At 37.2% G+C, this 19,914-nt stretch overlaps 1 protein-coding gene across 1 annotated transcript in view; it reads left to right on the top strand.

The window, feature by feature from the left end:
• Positions 1–616: 616 nt before the first annotated feature.
• The window catches only part of cntn3a.1 (contactin 3a, tandem duplicate 1), a 113,481-nt gene continuing 94,183 nt past the window's right edge, over positions 617–19,914 (top strand). The window contains exons 1-2 of the mRNA XM_067371269.1: positions 617–918; positions 9,720–9,859. Of these exons, the coding sequence (XP_067227370.1) occupies positions 9,805–9,859 (55 nt within the window). The 5' untranslated portion in view covers positions 617–918; positions 9,720–9,804. The remainder of the gene's footprint in view (positions 919–9,719; positions 9,860–19,914) is intronic.

Here is a 19,914-nt window from a genome sequence, read left to right as displayed (position 1 = left end):
TAGTAAATACGACTAATCAGTTGAGAAAAACGGTATTCAACATATCTGGGAATAAATAAGCCTAATTAATAATAAAATTGTTGCATAACCTTTAATAAAAATCCTCTTCCTGTCATTACAATTCACTATCCTGTGGGACATGGGCGGTTCAATTCAAATTCACACTCATGAATTGAAAAGAAGCCAATTTTTCAATTGTGGATTTTGCCCGAGCCCGAGGGATACGTTTTTATTTCCTCATTAATTCATGAGGTGCTCTAAAATGAATAGATTTTCTAAATGTCCTTTATCTTAGAGGAATAATACAGCTCATTTCAGCAGGCACTTGCCCCAACTTTTACCCAATATAGGGAAAAACGAGTAAGTATAGCACGTCTCAAACATTGAGGACATTTTAAACCTGATATCATGTTTTTAATCCATTATTGATGGATCTTCTAACACTTTTTATGACTCCAGTCTTTTTATATCCCTCCCACTCTCTTTCCACGGAATGCGGTGTTTTCTTTCTTGTGCCGATGAACTGACAGCAGATCAAGTGATGTGAAGTTTGTGTTGCGTCACAGCGGGGATGTGAGCGCAAGCGGCTCCACAACACGTTGACGCGTGGCGCAGTGTGGAGAGGATCCGCGCATTCACCTCTGTCTGTGAGGCTGAACTGAGGATACTCCACGCGTAACGCGTTTGCTTTACTTCTCATTTTCTGCACAATAGTCCAGCGGGGTATCATCACCACGTCTTACCGTTTCTCAAGGAGTATCTTGGATATCCAGAGGCAGAAAATAGGAGAAAGAATTCCTCTGTGGCAGTTGCACTTGTGAAGCGCGCTCGTCTCGTCTCTGGCATTGTGGAATGGCTAGAGAGATGCTGTTACAGTGGCAGACGCGAAGAGGCTGAAAACTGTGGGAAGTCAAACAGGTAAACGAGTTTGAGAAAAAAACACGAATAGTTTTTTTTTTTCTAATCGGCTCTAATCTCAAAAATGAGGGTTTCAGTTAGAACCAAACGGGGTTTATTGTCTGTTACTGTATATGAAAACCATTTCAAGCTCCACAAAAGTTCTTTAGAAAACCATGGATGTAACGAACCAAAATACTGTTCTGAAGAGCTGTTTTAATCACCGTGTAACTAAATATACCAACTCAAGAACCTCTGAGGAACCTTTATTTTTGCAATTGCAAACTTTGTCATTCAGATTGAGAATTCCTGTCTCAATTCCTCTTTTCGTTTCATTAATATTGCATAATTAATCCCCATTCTTAGATTCTCTGTAGAAACTTGCCATTGTTTTCAACCATATTTGGTCAGTGAACCTCATCAACATCAACATCTGTCCAGACACTGCCATGCTGCAGCCTATTTGGACCTCTCTTAGTTAGCCATCTGTGATTGGATTATAAAATACAGGACTATGTGGAATATTTCCCAGTCTATCTAACCATTAAAACACTAAAATAAATTTGGGAGAAATCATTAAAAATGTATCCCGTCTGCTAAATTATAAATCCTCTTGTATTTATGATGACTTGGGTTGAGATGAGCTGTCCTTGTGAATAATTGCAATACATTTTACAACCCTTTTTAAGGGATTGTAACTAACTAAATAACTAACTAACTATTTATTTGTTTGTTTGTTGGTTTGAATGTGGTAATTGACTAATTGACTTCCCTCACTGACAATCCTAATGCCATATTTTGATTCAATGTTTTTTTTTTTTTTTTTTTTTTTTTTTTTTTGATACAGATAGATTTCTTTCTCAAGACGAATCCAAATTGTATTTTTCTTGACAAAGGGCTGGATTTAACACACAGGAGATAAAGTCCCATATTATCCTGCAGATTTGAGAAGCGGTAACATTAAATCTAGTCCTGCAATCAAATAAGACAATATATCTGATCCCTTAAATCACATTTGTCACGATTTTAGGTTTTCAAACTGCATTTTTCTGAGCAATCACAATCTTTATATAGTTAGAATCTCTGATACAAAAAAAGAAAAATCATGTTTTGTTTTATTTTAATGAGACTTGATACACAAATATAAATATCTGTGTTTAGGTTAGGCAGTGTTTTGCAGAAAGTATAAATTCTGGAATAAAAATGAATACTCATACAATAATTTGCACTGGAGGTAGAGACAGTTTTTGCTGCACTCTGCTGGCTTGTCAGAGTATAAAAATCAGGATGATTTTTCAAGGCATCATTAGGGAAGCCAGATTGTTTGCACACACTTCTGTGTTAATGCAAGTCAAAGGGGAAGAGACGAGGAGGGAGGCTTGTCTTCTGTGACATATTACATTTTCCCCTTCTCCCAGCATTGCTTGTTGAGTCATAGAGAGCTGATGTTTATATGCAGCAGGTCGAGGCTGAGGTGTGAGATGTGCCATACCTGCTGGTGCATGCTTTAGATTTCTGCACCATCAATTTTACAGCCAAATAACAGAGTTTTGTTTGAAACCGCATGAATGGTTTCAGTCCGAATGTCACACCTCTGTCATTAAAGAGAGAGAATAAAGGAATATTCGGGCTCCCATGCCACAGATGCTGGTGAATATTACAGAAAATAGTTTCAGTTTGTAAAAACAAGCAAAAAAGTGTGTTGATGCATAACTGATTGGTATAATATATAACAGTGGTATATCCCTTACAAAAAAAAAAAAGTTATTCAAGTGTGCTATTAGTACTTCTTTTAAACTAAAAATAAGAAAATATAATATTTAGTCTCCTTTTTTTGTACTTCTCAGAAATATGCATTAAATTGCACTTAAGTGTACTATACTGACAGAAAAGTCAAAGGGCCCTATTAACGATCTAACGATCCACTGGTGTACGTAGGAATTTACTTTGAATCTACTTTACTCTTTCCCGCCATTGACGGAATTTTCCGGCTATCCATGTTTTCACTGTTATATGATCAACCTGTGGGAACGTTTTCGCGAGTCGCAAAAATACATACCAATGAAGGCGTTTCATCTGCGATATGAACGCGATATTGCGTGGCTTGTCAGTGAACTACGGCTCTGTCTATTAAATGACGCTCCATTTGAAAGAAGTTGATGGTGATTTAGCGGCAATCAGGGAACCGGCTTTACTGGCGAAATGCGCGTGACAATCACATGCGATATATCGCCCAGCCCTAATACAAATCACTGCAGTTTCCAACAGAAATGAACACTAGAGGCAGTAAAACAGCAATCGCTTTTAGGGAGCGTTCACACTTGTTATGTTTGGTTCGATTAAAACGAACCCTGGTGCGATTGCTTGGATAATGCGGTTCATTTGAACATATGTGAACGCTGCCATCCGAACCCTGGTGTACCAAACAAGCGGACCGAGACCGCTGAAAAGATGGGTCTCGGTCCGCTTCCAAACGAACTCTGGTGCGGTTCGAATGATATATGAACGCAACACGGACCAAAGACATGTAACCGAACCAAAAACAATAAGACGAGACCCTAAAAAGGACAGAATCCTCACGCATGTCGGTTTTTCTTGTCATAGTCGCGAGTTTGCCCATCACAGGCATCAGACACGCGTCTCCATGCAGCAGATCATTTGTGTGTGTGACGGATGAATTCCCGCCGCTGTTTTTACTACTTTACACATTTTATAAGCTCTTCACGAGTTCCCAGCTGGCCAAAATACCATCACATGCAGGCTACACACCGCTACGCACACACAACGAGCGCATTTACCTCAGCAAACAGCATTGTTTTGGATGTTCGGTAAGTTCCGTCTCAAAATAGGCAATACGTCATAAAATCCGACCAATCACGTTGTGAATGTATCCCTATGCCTTAAGGTTCGGTATCTTTTGGTTCGGTGATAAAATTGCCAATGTGAACGCTAACCGGACCAGGACTAAATGTTTTTTTTCTTCTTTGGTCCAGACCAAATGAACCAAATGAACCGAACTACAAGTGTGAACGCACCCTTAATGGTTTTCATACACAGTTACGATTACAGGGTCAGATTATGGATTAATAAAGACTTGTTTTCATGTCTCCTTGCACAATATTATGTTATGAGTTCAAAACGCTTTTTACCAAAGTGCATGATTTAAAAACTAATATATTATTGACTTAGCATCGCATAACCAGCTCCATATGTTTCGCTTTTCTGACATAACAAGCTTGTTCGGTAGCTCAGCTGGTACGGACGAGACGAGTAAGCCTTGGGTACGAATCCGGTGAAAAACGAGCCATGGTAAAAGAGCTCAAAGATGAGAGATCAAAACAAGCTAAAACGGCACGATTATAGATGCTTTTATGACACATTTGCTTTTGTTAACACTATAGGGTAGGTTTAGGTGTAGGCGATACATATAAAACCAACATCATAAAAACATACTATATTCACGTTCATTCATCTGTTCCAGCAAAAAAAAAAAATAACACGCTTTTAGCGCCACTCAGTGGACATTTCACATTGAAACTGCAGTGATATGTATGTATTGGTGCGTATTTTGCGACTCGCGAAAACGTTCCCACAGATACGTTTTTCTGATGAGACTAGGCTCTATGTGGTAGGGGGCGTTATTATGCATCTTCTGAAATAGTAAAGAATCTCTGGATCAAAACACAGGTGAAGAAGCAGAAACAAGTGATAGACACACTGGTTGCACAAATGTAAATTAACGTGATCATCAAACATTGAACAGCATATAAATAAAAACTGCCAAATGTAACTGAATGAAATGTCGAACCCATGAAGAGGTAAAGGACTGTGAAGCTTTGGGGGCGTTAATGGACTTGATCTACTCCATCTATGTTTTGATAATCGTTCTGAATCCGATCCAGATGTACTCTATTTTCTCAGTCTATTTATCCACCGTATTCCTGACGAGCCTACTGTGTTTTGAATTATGGGTTCCCTAGTGAAAAAAAAGAGTATACTTTATTGTATTTTAAATATATTCTCTTTTTCTATAGTACACTGCAAATATACTAACAAAAAATGTACTATCTTTAAATATATAAAAAGTATATTAGTATCATATTTTCACAATACAACTTTTAACACACTTTAAAATATATTTTAGAAAAATATACTTGAGGTGTAAGTTCAGTTTATTTTTTAAAAGTGTATTTATTTGCACTTTATACAAATATATTTGAGGTATATTTTAACAGTGTGCTGAAAATGATCATTGTAACAATGCACTTGAAGTATATTTAAAAAATACATTATATCCTGAAATTGTAGTATATCTAAAGTTAAATTTGAGTATATTTTTTAAGTTTACTTATTCATCCTTGGAATTCATTATATTACTGGTGCTTATTTATTTCAGTATGACTAATGCATTAAAAGCCCATTTAATATATGCAGTGTAGCCTATAATTTCCAAATATGTGTAAATGTTTATTAAGTTTACACTGGCAGAATCATTTTACAATTGTACACACAAATCTATATTAAACAACACACCAGCAGCACAAGTAACGTTACATGTGGAAAAAATATGTTGAGTGGTTAAACTTGAGACTTATCAGAATTCAAATGTCTCTTAAACTTAGTCTGTGACCAATCAGATTTTGTTGCTCACTGCCTTCAGCCAATCAGAGCTGCTGACGTCACGGTCCTCGTCTGAATCCCCCTCGCTCAGTCACTCACTCAGGTGAAGTATATTGTCGCAATGTATAATTTATTTAATAAAACACTGAAAGCGCAATACATGCAAACTATAGGTATGATTTTAAGCTAAAAAAAAAAAAGTATACTTACAAGTATACTTGCAGTACAAAACTACCAAAACCAGTATTTTACTGAGGGTAAACTTTAAAGTGTACTTCATAAACTAAACATGTGCTACAAGTATTTTAACTAGAAAACTATATCTATAAGTTCACTTTCTAGTACAGTTTCAGTACAAACAAAAAAAACGTAGTAGTAAACTAGTTGTGTCCTCAATGTTTACTACTATTACACTTAAAGTATACTTAAAATATACTTTTATATATTAAAAAGTGGGCCAATTTAGTCCCGAGTAGTATTGAATCAGTAGACTTACAAGTAAACGTACATTGAAATTAGTATAATTACTACATAAAATATACTTAAAATCATACTTAAACTTTATTTTTGGTAAGTGTAAATGCAAACCAGCAGATTTTTATTGGTACTTCATTCAAAATTCAGTCGTATTCAGCTAGATAAATCGTAACTGTGGTTTCTTGGCTCTTTTGGATGCTGAACATTAATTTTTCATTCGCACCCTCTAGATTAGAGTTCAGTCAGAGTGCACTATACAAGCTGGAGAATTTTTACACGCTCCTCGACCGTGTTGTCAACTGCTACTCACAAATGTTCATGTCAGCTGAGATATTAACAACACCACAGTTCATTTTGCACTCTGAAGGGACTGGTTGCCTATAGGTGAAATCATGCTTGGGTTTACAGAGAAACTCAGAGATAGTGTTTGTGGATCAAGTGAAGTCAGTGAAACCAGATAAAAGATTTAGAGTGCTACTGTTTACCCGAGATCATGCCAGAACTGGAAAGAGTGGGTGTCTGTCTCATTTATGTTTAAAAAGTAGAGAGCACACATACATTTCATGTGAATCCCATGAACAGTAGAGTGGAGATTCTATTAATATGGACTTCATTGAAAAATTGATGGATTTCTAGACAGAGGTAGTACCAAGGTCAAGCTCACCGTCTGCACTTCCTTTAAAGCCAGTATGCTTTCTTGCTCGCTCTTAGATATGTTTTTCGGGTGTACAAAATAAGAGTTCTGTGCTGTATTTTTGCTCCCTTTTGTCCCACTGCAGTGCAAACGTGAATGTCTGCAAACATTCCAGGCAGGTCCTCTTTTAAAGAATAAAACATGCCATATTTTGGCTTTTATTATGGCATCAAGCAGAATTTAAAGGACAGAGAAATTCTCTATGGGCTCAGATTGTTGGCGCTTAGTGCGCAGCATTACAGTGAGACATTTATTGCATGTCATGTGTGGAGTTTAGAAATGCATCCACAGGCCATAATGAATGGACTGCCACTCACACAAACAAAGCAAACATTTAAAGCCCCAATAGCATGCATGGATCCTGATGGTAAAGACAAGTTTTTACACAGGCATGTGATAGTTATGCTGTCACTTTCCAAGTTTATGTTGTAAGACCTATTTATTGATTTTATGTAGACCCACAATAGATGGTTAATGACGCTGTTTTTGTTGTCTTTGTGTGCAAAGATTTGTGATATGTGGATGCCTGATTAATTTCACTTTTTCAAGGGGTCAAGGTTTGGCTGGTTAACGTGGTCATTTTACCCCTGCTATAAGTAGATGGCTTATACATATCCTTATGTGGGCACAAGGCATCTCTCTATTGACAGCTATTGAAAAGTAGCCAAGCATTCAAGCAAAATAAAATTTCTGATATAAACAGCAATGCTGATGAAAAATTCTCTCCAGGAATTTTAGACTTCCCTGGATGTGACAGATAAACGATGTCTAATTTGTGTCCTCCCAATGTACTTTTAATCTGCCCTTCAGTTCATCTCCTGCTAATACGTCTGCCACTGGTGAGCATTCGAGCATTTGATTTTTTGCATGGGTAGTGAATAAATTCAAATTTGTTTTGCTGCGTAAAGCACCTGCTTACTGGATGAACTTTGTGAGTTGAAGCCCCAATAAACTTGGCAATTTTCAGACCTTACCACTTGCACATCTGCAGTCTAAAAGTAAAATAAATTTAATGTTGCCAAGTGATACCAAAGCTAATCAAGAATATCATTTTAAAATTATAACATGGGTATTAAAGCCTATAAAAGTATCACATAAAATTAGAGTCAGATTGCAAAACATTGATCAAACAGAGTTTTCATTGGCCCAGGCGAGTTCCAAGAGCACTGAGTCAGTCATGTGACGTTTAAGGCTCATCCTCCATATTTATATACCATACATGGTAGGAATCATGTCCAAAGATTTTTTTTTTTTTTTCTTGCTGTCTGTTTAGGTGTTACTGAATTCACTGTAAAAATCCAGGAATTTCGTAAAGTCACAAAACTGAAATAGATAAATAGGACTTTCCACTGTTTGTATCACTCCACTTGAATTTGTTGGTACACTCCAGACCTTGTGCGTTATTTTTGGTGATTTTGAGTGACTCTTTCTGTAGGTTACATTTGTTGCACCAGTAGGTGGCGACAAATGACTTTGTCAGGTGTTTTTATCAGCTGTTGTCAAGTGTTTTTACAGCTTGTGACGACACATTAATGTCCTAAGACACGTAACGAAACCAAACAGTATTTATATAATTTTTTATAACTATGCATCATAACTGCCTTGAGCATCCGGTGTGCGAGGTCTGAATGCATTCTGATGCCGGAAGTTATCTCTCGCACTCATTGACGTATACGCGCGAGACATGACTTACGGCATCAGAGCGTGTTTTCAGACCTCACATACAATTGACATGCATTATACGACTGACAGACGGCAACGGTTGGAGTTAAAAATCATCACTTGTGTTCTACTGAAGAAACAAAGTCACCTACATCTTGGATGCCCTGGGGGTAAGCAGATAAACATCATTTTTGGGTGAACTATCCCTTTAAGAAAAAAAAAAACAAACAGTAAAAATACAGAAATAAAATGGCATATAATACACATCTATTGGTGTGGCCAAGAACTGGCAGGGCGCCCACAGTTTGTATGGATCTTCCTCGTCTACTTACTTTCTCTTTGTCGTCTTGGTATCAATGTGTGACCATTTTGTGCTTGGGCACCACCATGTCATGTTTTACTGTAACTTCAGCAGCTCCAGGCACGTGAACAAAAGTGCCAATCTCATTGGTCGGCCAGTTTTTAACACGCTGTGTCAAACCAAAAAAACGAACCCGAGGCGTTTTTTAAAAAATTACGCTTTTATGCCTGCCGTTTTTCATGTCAGTGTGCACACTCACGTTGGTGTCCTTTGTTTAGTCACAAGACGTTAAACGTCTACGATTATCGCGCGTGATATTCGTCCCGGTGTGTACAGGCCTTAATGGTGGAATATCGCATGAGATCGCATCAGATTCAAGGACTAGAACTAACTGTTGGATTGATTGATTGATTGATTGATTGATTGATTGATTGATTGATTGATTGATTGATTGATTGATTGATTGATTGATTGATTGATTGATTGATTGATTGATTGATTGATTGATTGATTGATTGATTGGCTTGAGTGTGTGTACTGGAGCGCTTGAGCAATCTTGTGTTGGAGCAGATGTGTGAGAGCCATCTGCCTGAAGTCTGCCCTCCAGATGATCAGAGCTGTGGAGGCCAGAGAATGGCATAAGGGGATTTATACCTTGGGCCAAGTTCTTAAACCTCCTAAAAGCCTTGTGTGATGTTGGCAGAAAAGGTTTATTTAAGTAAAGGCTCTAATTAAATCCTTGAGTATTATCAGTGTAGATACGCCACACTGTATGTCAGTTTTATTTTTTTATGATCACAGATTAAGATTATCACAGTACCTGTGGTAAAGCATTTCTAAGATGTTGCTTACATATCTGACAGGTATTGATCTGTGCATTAAAACATCTTTGGAATTTTACATTTTACATTATGCTCAAACTATAACAATTGGAAAATGCAATGGTATAATAATGGTGTATTCATCTGATGTCAGCTGTGATTTCTATCTCAGTTTGAAATGTTGCTGAATATGACTGCTTATAGTCTGGCTTACTCTAACTCTTCTCATCTTGTCTTTTGATTTCAGGACACAGAGGTTCAAGTCTGGACAAAGACGGCATTCTATTTACCCTCAATTGAATGTGAGCTCTCGCTGACCTCTAATATTTAAAATGGTGTTGTCATGGAAACTGCTGGTGCTGCAATTATTCATGGGATGCCTTTCAGGTAGGCATTCTAATAACCTGCTCTATAGACTTTCCTGTCTGTTTCAGTGGCATACATTTGTCTTTGTCATTTACTATTACGGGCAGACCTCCCATTCATGGATGTCTCTTATCTTCTGGAACCAATTAAAGGTTTCACTTTGTTTGTGAACGCTAAAGCCATTGAACTCTCTCAGGTGAGTGAAGACACAATGTGTGAGATAGTGGGGGAGGTGGATCATATTAAATAATAAACTTTAAATCAACATAAATATGAGACATGGTGCTGTTTTACTTGTTGCCTTTATGACAGCGGTCTTAAGGTGCCATTATGTTCTCCTTGGCAACACTTTATTCTTATCTTAAATAATGGGATTTGACGTTTAGGCTTTATACTCATGGGCAGAATATACCTTTGACATATTTCCATTGTCACTGAGCTGTGCCCTATTACATCACTGTAAAAAAAAATTCATCTGTAAAATAATGGAAAAAGTACTGGCAGCTCATTACCTGGACATTATCCAGTAATTTTACAGACATTACCCTAAAACACAACTCAGTGAAGTGCAATATTCTAAAACAGGTAAAACGCCTGTAAAAAATAAATACAGAAAGTTCTGTTAAATGAATACAGTACATTGTGCCCTATTTTTACAGATTATTTTTTAGAGTGTAGACCTCCTACAGTGTGGGTATTATACCATGGTGGGCAGCAGACTTCATGATTCAAAGACCACCTTACTTTGTGTCAAAGTTGGAGAAAAAATGTGATAATATGTAATTTAACAAGCCCTTTGAGAGACATGAAAAGGTTAATGTGCAAATGAATCTCCCAGCCATTATTTTATTGGAGAGCGCAATTTATGTTCTCATTTAGCCAAGTGGAAGCACAAAAGCCCTTTTATTGATCTCTTTTTGATGAAGCAGTTACATTGTCTTTCAGTCACTGGGAGGGTCAGACTTAATCCTCTAAGTCTTTGATTTAAAAAGGGCTGTTTGCTCTTTTACATGATGCTCAGGATTTTTGAAAGCACTCTTTTCTTTGCTAGCAGGTTGTGTTACATTGTAGAATTATTATTTCTCACTATATGGGGTAAGATGTCACAATGTAAACATGAGTTACTGGCTTTTCAGCAAAATGAAAATCGTAAATTTCAGCAAAAAAAATGTGTGTGTCCCTTTAAATGCAAATGAGCTGCTGCTCCCAAGAAGAGGGCGGGGTTTCAAGAGCTCGTGTTAGCAGTAGGGTTGTTCCGATTCCGATACTAGTATCGGAAATTCCACCAATACCAGAAAAAATTCTAGCATTGGTATCGGCGAGTAATTAAACGTATGTACCGATCCGATACCATTTTCTAAACAATATCTAGTTGTGCCCGCTATCTTTGCTTAACGCAGCAAATCGGACATCAATTTTTCTGAGAATGCAAACACAGGAAGTTGTGCTGTGTTGCCATAAGCAAACTCTGTTTAGAGCAGCGAAGAAGTGAAAAACAGGGTTATTTATTAGAAATAAAACTAAATAAGGTGCTATACGAATTAATTTAAAGTGAATCTGAAGCATACCTTTCTCATTCGGCACTGTTTCCATTTTCGAGACGAATATTAACTATTAGACTATTTATTATGTAAGCTTTGTACTTCACTCGCATTATCGACATCATTCTTCACATAACAGCACAGTCAGGCGGTGGTCACAAGACGGCAGATTGTATTACAGAATTGAATTGAGCAGTGTAAAGTTTTATATGTTTAGTTGATTGTATTTTATTTTAATATTTAAGAGTTCAGCTGCGATATCAAGTAAGCAATGCAAGAATTTGTGTGCGTGCGCATGAGGCGCCGGCGCGACCACTGGAATGTTTTTTCCTAAACTGTACTTTGTAATTTATGGTTTATGGTCGTAATTTAAAAGCCAGACATAATTCATACATTTACAAAAGACATTTAAATAACGAAAACATGCAGAATGTCTGTTTCCTTTCCTAGATTGCTGGAGTGCGCCACAATGAACCACTTTATGGTTAATGGCCATTTCAAATGAGCGTTTCTGTTCAAAACTATTAAATCTGATTCAGTTTCTGTTTCTGGTTACGTTCCAGTCAAAATTTTGTTCGTTTCCGGTTTTCGTTTTCGTTCCTTGAACCGGTTCAGAGCCCTGCACCCTGGTATCGGATCAGTACTTGGTATCGGCCGATACACTGAGCTGAGGTATCGGAATCGGTATCGGGAATGGAAAAGGAGTATCAGAACATCTCTAGTTAGCAGCGCCGATTACCTCACACAGACTTACTGAAAATGTCAGAAACTGTTCATCCTTTTATGTTCAAACCGGAGTCGGACAATGATGGAGAGACTCAAGAGGAAGTGACAACATGTAGAAAGCAACAGGACGTTTCTGAACGGTTAGTTGATGAATTTATGTAGCTGATGTGGAGCTGACTATCTTAAAGTTATTGACTAGCATATTCTGTCATGGTAATCTATAAATCACTCCTGTGGGAACTGTTGTAAGATCCTAGAGAGTCAGAGAATATGCAGCATGAAGACAGAACAGGTGTAGTTTAGTTTAATTACGGTTATAACTTGTCCTGTTGGCATCTTGCTTTTATGACATATATTGCACACTGTATTGCAATAATATGGCCTCACTCTTTTGTTGTGTGTTCTCGGGGAAAGGGTTTATGTAAATTTTAGGGTTAGTGATGTCACCAACCCAGGAAGAAGATGGTTGTAGTCCCTACCAGCCATTTGTTGTAGTCCTTAAACAGAGAATTCTGTAAAAGAAACAGCAACATTACACACTAATTAAAGTTAAAAAAGTGAAATCGCAATGAACCACCCCTTTAAAGTAACAAAAAATAATTGATACTGCTAAAACAGATCTTAAAGCTTTAGACCTGATATTCATCCACTCCAACCAAATAATTACATTAACAGCAAACCCACTCAAAATGATTATTGGATACCTTAGTGATTTAATTGCCAGCTCTCAATATGCTCTTGAGAGTAAAATATTACCTGTCCCTAGATGTGTAAAAGACATGCTAATGGCCACTAACTCCATTTGTTTGCTTTGTTTTGACTGAAAAACGTGTAAAAAGTTACACCAGTTAAACAGTCTGCTTTAATTTTTATCTTTTGAGCATATGGGGCCAGGTAATTTTAACTGCAGTAGAACACAATGGACACAAGGATGTAATTGTGGTTGATTAAATGTGCTTTGATTGAGGAGTAGAGACACAAAACACATAGAGCACAATCAGAGAAAAGCATTTACATATCTGTAGTCCTGATTAATTCAGTTGTGTTTCTCACCAGTTGAAGCCAAACTGAATTAGATACTTTTATTACATTTTGGGAAGATTTTTCCCTCTTATTAACTTTTATCAGGAGCAGATATATTAAAGAATGTAAGGAAGATACTGGTTAGAATGCAGGGAAATGGGATTGGGAAAAATCGCATTTTGACTCAATTTAAAGGATAAGTTCACTTCAGAACTAAAATTCCCTGATAATTTACTCACCCACATGTCATCCAAGATGTTCATGTCTTTTTTTTTTTTTCAGTCAAAAAGAAATGAAGGATTGTGAAGAAAACATTCCAGGATTTTTCTCCATATAGTGGATTTCACTGGGGTACAACAGGTTGCGGTTTCAATGCGGCTTCAATGGGCTCTACATGATCCCAGATGAGGAATAAGGGTCTTGTCAAGAGATTGTCATTTTCTAAAAATGTATATACTTTTTAACCACAAATGCTCATCTTGCACTGGCTCAGCAATGTTTCACGCATTACACAATCATGTTGGAAAGGTCACGCGTGACTATTTTAACGATGTCTTTACTACCTTTCTGGGCTTTGAAATTGGTTATGACATTGCTGTCTTTAGGGCGGTCAGAAAGCTCTCAGATTTCATCAAAAAATATCTTAATTTGTGTCCCGAAGGTGAATGAAAGTCTTACAGGGTTTGGAACGATGTTAGGGTGATTATTGACAGAAATTTAATTTTTGGGTGAACTAACCCTTTAAGTGGCCTTTATTTCACTAACATTACATTTTCTGCAAGTACAGTTTTTTTTTTTTTTTTTTTAAATATATACTTTTAAGCTTTGAAATACACTACAAGTGCACATCCAGTACAATTAACAATTTTTCTGAGACATCTTAAAACAATTACAAAGAATAGTTATCATTAAATTATATTTTGACCATTATTGACAGATAATTGATGCACTTTTGTCTTTCAGTAACAAAATTAAGCAGAAATGTCGATTTGAAAAAGGTCAAATTCATAAATACACTAATCGACACTTAACGTAATTGATCCATTGTGATATATTACATTATTGTATAGTCTTCTGCAAGTTCTGAGCCTGAATATGCCACACTTAATTCCTCAAATGTACAGTTCTCTACACTCGTTGTGTGTGCGTGTGTGTATCTGTTTGCGTGGGTGTGTGCAGGTGTGTGTTTTAACTTACCAAGATTGGCTTTTTCATTTGATGAATAAAACCCTTGAATCAGAATCAAACGGATTGGAGGGCACACAAATGTTTAAACCCTCTCCCTCCCTCCCTCGCCCTGTGCGCCCTGTCTGTGGCTGGATATTCATGCTGAGGTAAGCTGGCCGAATTCATCGGCTTGTCAGATGGTATTGAATTTGAGATTAGTTTTTATTTGGGCCTCCAAATTGCTCCTTGGCTTTTCCCTCCAGCTCCAGTGCTGCTCCAGGGGGCTGCACTGCCATATAAATTCTCCTCTCAGGTAGAGAGAGAGAGCGACCTGCTTTCTCCAACTTCCTCAATAATGACCTCCCTTTCCACCAAGATGGGCTTTGTGTTGTAAACCTCTTGTTAGTATTCTGTGCTGAACAGAGATAGATAATTTCTCAGTGACAGTGTGTCTCTTTTGACAGCTGTGGTCTGTCTGTAGTTGTGGACAGAAATCTCAGCACCAGTAAAGCCCTTAGCCGAATCCTCACAAAGTAACGTCAAACCCGCAGGCGACGACATGGTTTCAGATTACTCCCCATCAATATTTTAATAACATCTTGTAATATTTGCAGCATCACTAAAGCTTGTAATTACATGGTGTTTCTGAAACAGACAGTTCCGTCCTCTTGTCCTCTGGCAAATACGAACCTTAATTGCAGCATTAATTCCTTGTGTGATAGAAATTCGCCCTTTGCTGCATTTCTCAGGTTTGCATCAGCTCCAAGTTCAACCTGAAGTTTTGAAATCTCTCTCACCCTTGTCTTTATGTACATATGCCTCATCTCTTTTGGAACCAGATTTTGGTATTATATCTCATTTAGCTGTTCCATGGAAAATTGCTCATGCGGATTTTGAACAGCTTGATCAGAGAGAGACAGATGATTTAGTGCATTGTCAATATTGACGCCTCCAATTGACGTGTTCCAGACCCCTGATTATGAGACCAGTCTTTGTTTAGCATGGATGAGTCACTTGATTAATTAATGTGTGTTTTAGCCTTTCTATCGTCTGCTGAAAAAATCAGCTTTGATAGTCACCAGCATAATGTATGTTTTGCATGCTGAGAAACATGCTGGTTTGTTGGTCCCCAGTGTGGGAAGCGGGAGTTCTGGTGGACCAGTTTTGCTTGAGAACAGCATGACTGTGATGTTCCACCAGCTAGTCCAGCACTATACCAGCTCTATCCATTCAAAACAATCTCATGGCAGTTCATAACTATTTCATATTTTGGGGAATTGTTGGCTAAATTGTATGATTTTATTCATACGTTTTGTCCGATCTGTGATGGGAATGTTTAGCGCATGCATTTTTTTTTTTTGTGTGTGTGTAATAATTATTGTACTTTTTTGTACGATTCACATCATACAAATTCATATGAAATATTAAGTTTGTAAAATAGTTAAGTTATTCATCATAAACCAGCATCGACCGACATGGAATTCATGCTGGTTATTGCTGGATTCTTTAGCAGTGGGGTCAGATTCACAAAAATATTCTAAAGAAAAAAGTTAAGAAATTAAAGATAAATTCTAAGAAGTTCATATAAATGTTCCTAAGTGCATTTCTTGAAAAAAATCAGCAACACTTTATTTTAAAGGGGTCATAAACTGTTGTTTTATTGTTTTATAATGTTTCCTAGGGTGCACTTATAATGTTAGTATGGTTTTTACATCAAAAATGATCATAATTTAGAAATAAAAGGCATTTTTCCTACCCCGATTTTAGCCTTCTTTATTTGAACACTCTGTTTTAAGGGGCGTGTCTGCTGTGAGACTTCAGTGTAAACGCCCACTGCTGTGATTGGCTGACATCTTTGCCTATGAAATAGCTAAGAATTACTCTCTTAAAAACTTTTAGTACGGTTTTACTATTACAGCTCTCAAGGTTAACTAATCGTGAAAAGTGTTGATTATAGCATTACATTTAGATCTATGGCATTATATTCAGATCGTGGCATGAAAGGTTGCAGTGATGAACATTGTAGTCGATCACAGACATGTTGAGCTCATGAAAGCAGTGATTTTGTCATTGCAACTCAATTTCTGCACACTAATGAATGCTTTCACCATAACTAACAGGGCAAACGCGATGTAACTAAGAGATTCGTTGACTAAAACGAGAGTTTGGGTGCAAGTCACTGATAAACTCGCACTGTTTGATTGACAGCTCCAGCGATTGTAAAGGGAGCGTTCTTTGATCGCTTTTATAATTTAATCACTGTTTAAATAACAGATTATTTTCATCCTACTATGAGAAACAACAGGAAGTTGAGTGTTTAGTCACTGGTTTGATATACTGACACAGACTACGAACATCTGACTGTACATGAATCATTAATATCAGATCAGGCATTAGAATTAACACAGTTACTTACATGTTGTTGCATTACTGTTGAGTCCATATCGTAAAAGTCTGTTTGTAAAGCCTGCGCTGAAATATGATTGATTTACCAAAGAATCCACAGTGAAATGTACCAAATACAAATAAATAAAGCTCAACTGAGACATTCACACTAGAGGTCTACAAAGAAGACCTGAGACCCAAGGACCCGGGACCCGTACGGGTTCGGGACTATATTTTAAATGGTCAGCCGGGTCCAGGTCGGGTCCCAATCTATTACTTCGGTTCCCGAGTCTGATTAACATTGTGTGTATACCTGAGCCGATTTGATTCGGAGATCACCCGGCCGTGTTGGGAGTGAGTCAGTCAGCGCTGTGCGTGTGTTTTGTAACTTGCAAAGTATGAGCCGGGAAATAAAGTGAAAAAACACGAGTGACCCCAGCCATCAGAAGCAGAGCGGGCGAAGTTAATGCAAGCGAACGGTGATCATCGAGTTTTACTATTCCTATCGTGTGCAACAGTAATGCAAACAAACTTCAAATCTCAAGAACTGCTTGTAGCCTTGCACATTCGCATTTAAATAACATTTAAATAACATAGCCTATTTCAAATCATAATCACAAAATATGAACTATCACACGAATGTTTTCTGTGACGCTTAAAGCTTATGTTTCAGGCTGCTCCAGCTAACGCGCATGTCTCATGCGAGCGCACTTTCTTTCTCCTGTTTTTATAATAACATTATGCCGTCTTGTTATATCTAAAGTTTTGGTCAGACTCGGCTCAGAAAACACAGAAATGACTGCAAATAAGTAATGCTAACGTCAGCGGCCATGTCACTGAACAAGCAATCGTTATTATATTTCAAAAGGGCAAACAGTCAAAGTTATTTTATTATGTGAGTTCACTCGAGTCTTGAGATACAACGAAATAATGCAAAACTGCAAAGTCGTGACAGCAAGTGAACTTTTAAAGCTGGAATAATGCGTGGATTAAGCATTTCAATCGGCAAGAGAGGAATAACGGATGAACTATCTTGGCAAGCGCAACACAGTCAAAGGGAGAAAGCTATAGCCTACTAATATTAGGTAAGACAACACGTTTTATTTTCGCAACTTGTTTATTGACTTATTAATAGCAATTTGCTGTGGAATAGACCTGTGTGCCGATCGGGTCCAGACGGGTCCGGGTCCAGCTTAGACGGGTCCGGGCAGTACATTTATAGCATTTCTTGGTTCAGTGTAGCACATTTACGGGACTCTTCGGGTTCGGGTATGAATTTTTGCACCCGTGAAGACCTCTAATTCACACTGTTGAAAATAAATAATATTCCCAGCATTAGGATCCTTTGAAAGGTAATGTTATTTTAGTCCTGTATCGCTCTTCTCTCCTCCTCATCTCACTAACATGCCAGTGAGTGTGACTAACGTTGCAATGATGAAGTAGACGTTGATTTCTTCTGCGGAGGCGGCGTTTTACCTATAGATAGGCACATTCTGGGACGAGTTGTTCGCTGTGTCTGGTGTCAAAAAAAGCTTTTATTGGACTAACAAGGAAGTTTTCACTTCTGAAACTTACAGGATATTCTTATAGTACGATGACCTCTTATATATCAAAAGCTCAAGGAAAAGCTGATTTCTCAATTCATGGTGACATAGCTGTGTGTTAGATTTTGGCATAAAAATGCCAAGACAAGAATTATTTGATCATTGTCAATGGCAAAGACAAATAGACAATTCATAATACTTGATTAACCTGTTCAATCTAGGTTTGAGTTTGAGTGTATGGACCTTGGAAGTTTTCCTGAGCGTTGAGCACATGTCGGCTATTTCTAACATAACGGGAGGTCTTTTTCAGGCTGCCAAGGACACATTAATTTATCAAAGAGTGGAGCTTTCCATTGCCACTATTACAGAGAACCCTTTATATTGTGCGTAATCATGACCAATCATTGTTTACATTAATGATCGTTATTGATTTGTTGATTTAAGAACATTTTTTTTTGAGTTTTTTCTTCAGATCAATTGTAAGAAAAAAGCTAAGAACAGTTTTTGGGAATACAAAAAAATCGGTCACACTTTAGATTAGGGTCTCACTATTAACTAACTATTAACTACGACTTTTGCCTCAATAAACTAATTATGAATAGTTAGTAAAGTAGTAGTAAAGTTTAGGCATTGTGTACGATTAAGGGATGCAGAATATGTTCATGCAGAATAAGTCATTCTTTATACTAATTAACATCCAATATCCCAGTAATGCATGCTAATAAGCAACTAGTTAATAGTGAGAATTGGACCCTAAACTAAAGTGTTACCCATTATTCTTATATATATATATATATATATATATATATATATATATATATATATATATATATATATATATATATATATATATATATATATATATATATATTTCTTGATAACAAGAAAATCATTTTAAGAAGAATTCTATTCTTAAGAAAGTTTCATGAATCCAGCCTCAACATTAAGTCAAAGCTGAAATGTAAGCAAAATTAGGAATGTCCAAAATTCATTTAAACCAAATCAGCCATGGCAAAACATGTAAATGACACCTACATTGAATCCTCTTCATGAGCATGGGGTTGAGTTTACGATTGTATAAGTTGTAAATATTGCTGCACATGTACGTATGTTAGTAGTTTGTTAGTATTAGTATATAGTAAGTGCTGCAGATGTTTTGTTTAGCTGCACAGTTAACTGTGCAGAACCTGATTTCACCAAGTATGTCCCTGGATCAACATCTTTGTTGATCCTGGAACAACATTCCAATCAACCAATCAGATTTGAGGGACAAGTTTACAGTTTATGTCAAGTTTAGACTTCTACAAGTTTAGTGCATCTACATTAGTGTCATTTCTCTCTGATTTTAGGGATACGTTATGGGTAGGGTTAAGTTTAGGGGTAAGGGATAGGGTTAGGACTAAATGTTCAGACAGTAATGTTGTTCCAGGATTAACAAAATATGCTGACCTAGGAATGTGTCAGCAAAATCAAGAAAATCAGGACACCCATTATTTGCAAACTCAGCAAAATCAGGACGCACATTATTTGTAAAAGCATTAACAGACATTTCAGTGCAAATAAATAAAATCATAAGGGAGGATGCTATGTGAGGAGGCCGGGCTGTTGGAAATATGACTCAACTAAACAGTGGAAAGCACTGTGGTAGCTAATGGGAAATCTGAGTCAATATTATGGTTGTGAAGTATCA

The sequence above is a fragment of the Chanodichthys erythropterus genome, chromosome 20, assembly GCF_024489055.1.
Source record: "Chanodichthys erythropterus isolate Z2021 chromosome 20, ASM2448905v1, whole genome shotgun sequence".
Taxonomy (NCBI): Eukaryota; Metazoa; Chordata; class Actinopteri; order Cypriniformes; family Xenocyprididae; genus Chanodichthys; species Chanodichthys erythropterus.
The sequence above is the reverse complement of the archived record's forward strand: the minus strand, read 5'-3'. Positions and strand labels throughout refer to the sequence as shown.